The sequence below is a fragment of the Empidonax traillii genome, unplaced genomic scaffold (assembly GCF_003031625.1).
Source record: "Empidonax traillii isolate 1590-97213 ecotype Southwest subspecies unplaced genomic scaffold, ASM303162v1 scaffold4114:size10103, whole genome shotgun sequence".
Taxonomy (NCBI): Eukaryota; Metazoa; Chordata; class Aves; order Passeriformes; family Tyrannidae; genus Empidonax; species Empidonax traillii.
Window position 1 is genome coordinate 1 of NW_020959307.1, and position 2,062 is coordinate 2,062.

At 60.0% G+C, this 2,062-nt stretch overlaps 1 protein-coding gene across 1 annotated transcript; it reads left to right on the forward strand.

The window, feature by feature from the left end:
* The first annotated feature begins 1,102 nt into the window (after positions 1–1,102).
* LOC114072838 (class I histocompatibility antigen, F10 alpha chain-like) lies at positions 1,103–2,006 on the forward strand. Its single transcript, XM_027910670.1, has 2 exons — positions 1,103–1,422; positions 1,663–2,006. The coding sequence occupies exons 1-2, from the start codon at positions 1,224–1,226 to the stop codon at positions 2,004–2,006; spliced, it is 543 nt and encodes a 180-aa protein (XP_027766471.1). The 5' UTR covers positions 1,103–1,223.
* Positions 2,007–2,062: the final 56 nt, after the last annotated feature.

A 2,062-nucleotide genomic window follows, 5' to 3' on the forward strand; every position in this document is an offset into this window, starting at 1 on the left:
CCCCTGCATCCCCTTACCCTGCACCAGGACCCCCTGCACCCCCATCCTTGGCTCCAGGACCCTTCTGAACCCCCTCATTCTCAGCAAATACCCCCCTATGCCCCCTTTCCTGACAACCCTGCCTCTCCCAGCCCCCTTATCCTCCCTAGGACCACCTGGACCCCCATTCCTGCCTTTTCCAGACCCCAGGCCCCACTTTCCTTAACACTGGGGACCACTGGACCCCCCTTTCCTGGGCACAGGGACCCCCTGAACCCCCATCCCACCTCTCCCAGTGCCCTCACCCCCCTTCCCTTGACCCTGGGACCCCCCTGAACCTCCATTCCTTGGAATGGGGACCCTCCTGCAACCCTGATTCAACACCCAGAACACCCTGAACCCCTTTCTCTGGGACTGGGACCCCCTGCATGCCCTATTGGGCACTGGGATCCCCTGAACTTCCATTCCTGGATACGGAGACCCTCCTACATCCCCTTATGTGGCAGCAAGACCCCCCTGAACCTCCATTCCTGTGCACAAGGACACCACTGAACCCCCTTATCCTGCACCAACATGCCCCTGCACGCCCTTTCCCAGCCATCCCACCTCTCCCAGACCCCAGACTCAGCTTTTCCTGGACCCTGAGACCCCCTGGATCCCCATTCCTGCTTTTCCCAGCCCCCAGAGCTGCCTTTCCTCAACACTGGCAACCCCTGGGACCTCCTTTCCTGCGCACTGGGACCCTCCTGAACCATTTATCCAGCACTGGGACCCCCTTGCAGCCCATTTCCCAGTCATCCCACCTCTCCCAACTCCCAGATGCCCCTTTTTCCTTTATCCTGGGACCACCTGGACCCCCATTCCCAACCATCTGACATCTCCCCATCCATGACTCTTTCCTCAACCCCGGGGACCTTTGGGCCCCTTTTTCTTGTCAGAGGAACCCCCTGGATCCTCCCATTCCACCTCTCCCAATCCTTGTATCCCCCTTTTCCCTGACACTGGGACCTCAATCCTGTGCAGTGGGACCCCTGGCCCCCCCTCCCCCAGCACTGACACTCCCTGCACCAACTTCCCTGGGATCTCCAAATCCCCTTCTTGGCTCTCCCAGCTCTCCCAGTTCCCCCTTTCCTTGACCCGTGACCCCCCTGGACCCCCCAAATCTCCATGTCCCTCCAGTTCTCCACTCCCTGCGTTTCCTGTCTGTGGCGGTGACGGAGCCCAGCCCGGGGATCCCTCAATTCATGGTGTTGGGATACATGGACGGGATCCCCTTCAGCCGCTACGACAGCGAGAGACGCCGGATGGAACCGCAGACGCCGTGGATGGCGGCTGAACCTGAGACGGAATATTGGGATGAAGGGACCCAGATCGAAGATAGGAACCGGCTTGTGGCTGTCACCAACCTGGAGATACTGCGGGACCGGTACAACTGGAGTGGGGGTGAGTGGGGAAAGCCGGGGAATGGGGGGATGTGTGGGGCTGGGATGGGATGTGTGGGGCTGGGAGGGGATGTGTGGGGCTGGGATGGGATGTGTGGGGCTGGGATGGGATGTGTGGGGCTGGGATGTTGGATCCAAGTTGCTCCAAGGGGCTGGGCTGGGATTTGTGGGGCTGGAATGGGGCTCTGTGGGTCTGGGACACAATTCCAGGGATCTCTGTGGGTCCGATCCCTCCCCCCAGGTCTCCACACGCTGCAGCGGCTTTATGGCTGTGACCTCCTGTCCGACGGGAGTGTCCGTGGATCCAGGCGGGATGGCTTAGACGGGCGGGATTTCATCTCCTTCGAGCTGGGATCCAGGAGCTTCGTGGCGGCCGATGGAGCTGCCCAGATCACCAAGAGGAAATGGGAATCTGATGGGACCGTGGTGGACTATTTCACCAATTACCTGGGGAACACCTGTCCGGAAGAACTCCGGAAATTCATTGGATACGGGCGAGAGGTACTGGAGCGCAAAGGTGAGGGAGACAGAATTCCCATGGGAATGTGGGACTTGGGAATGTGGGATTTGGGAGGGTGGAACTGAGTAACACGGGCATTCCTGTGGGAATTCTGTGGATGAATCTGAGTCACCCAACTCCC

Excerpts from the sequence above, each read along its gene's own strand:
- LOC114072838 (XM_027910670.1), top strand. The coding sequence starts at position 1,224 with ATGGTGTTGGGATACATGGACGGGATCCCCTTCAGCCGCTACGACAGC. Across the intron at positions 1,423-1,662 it reads CCGGTACAACTGGAGTGGGG|GTCTCCACACGCTGCAGCGG; the intron begins GTGAGTGGGGAA and ends CCCTCCCCCCAG.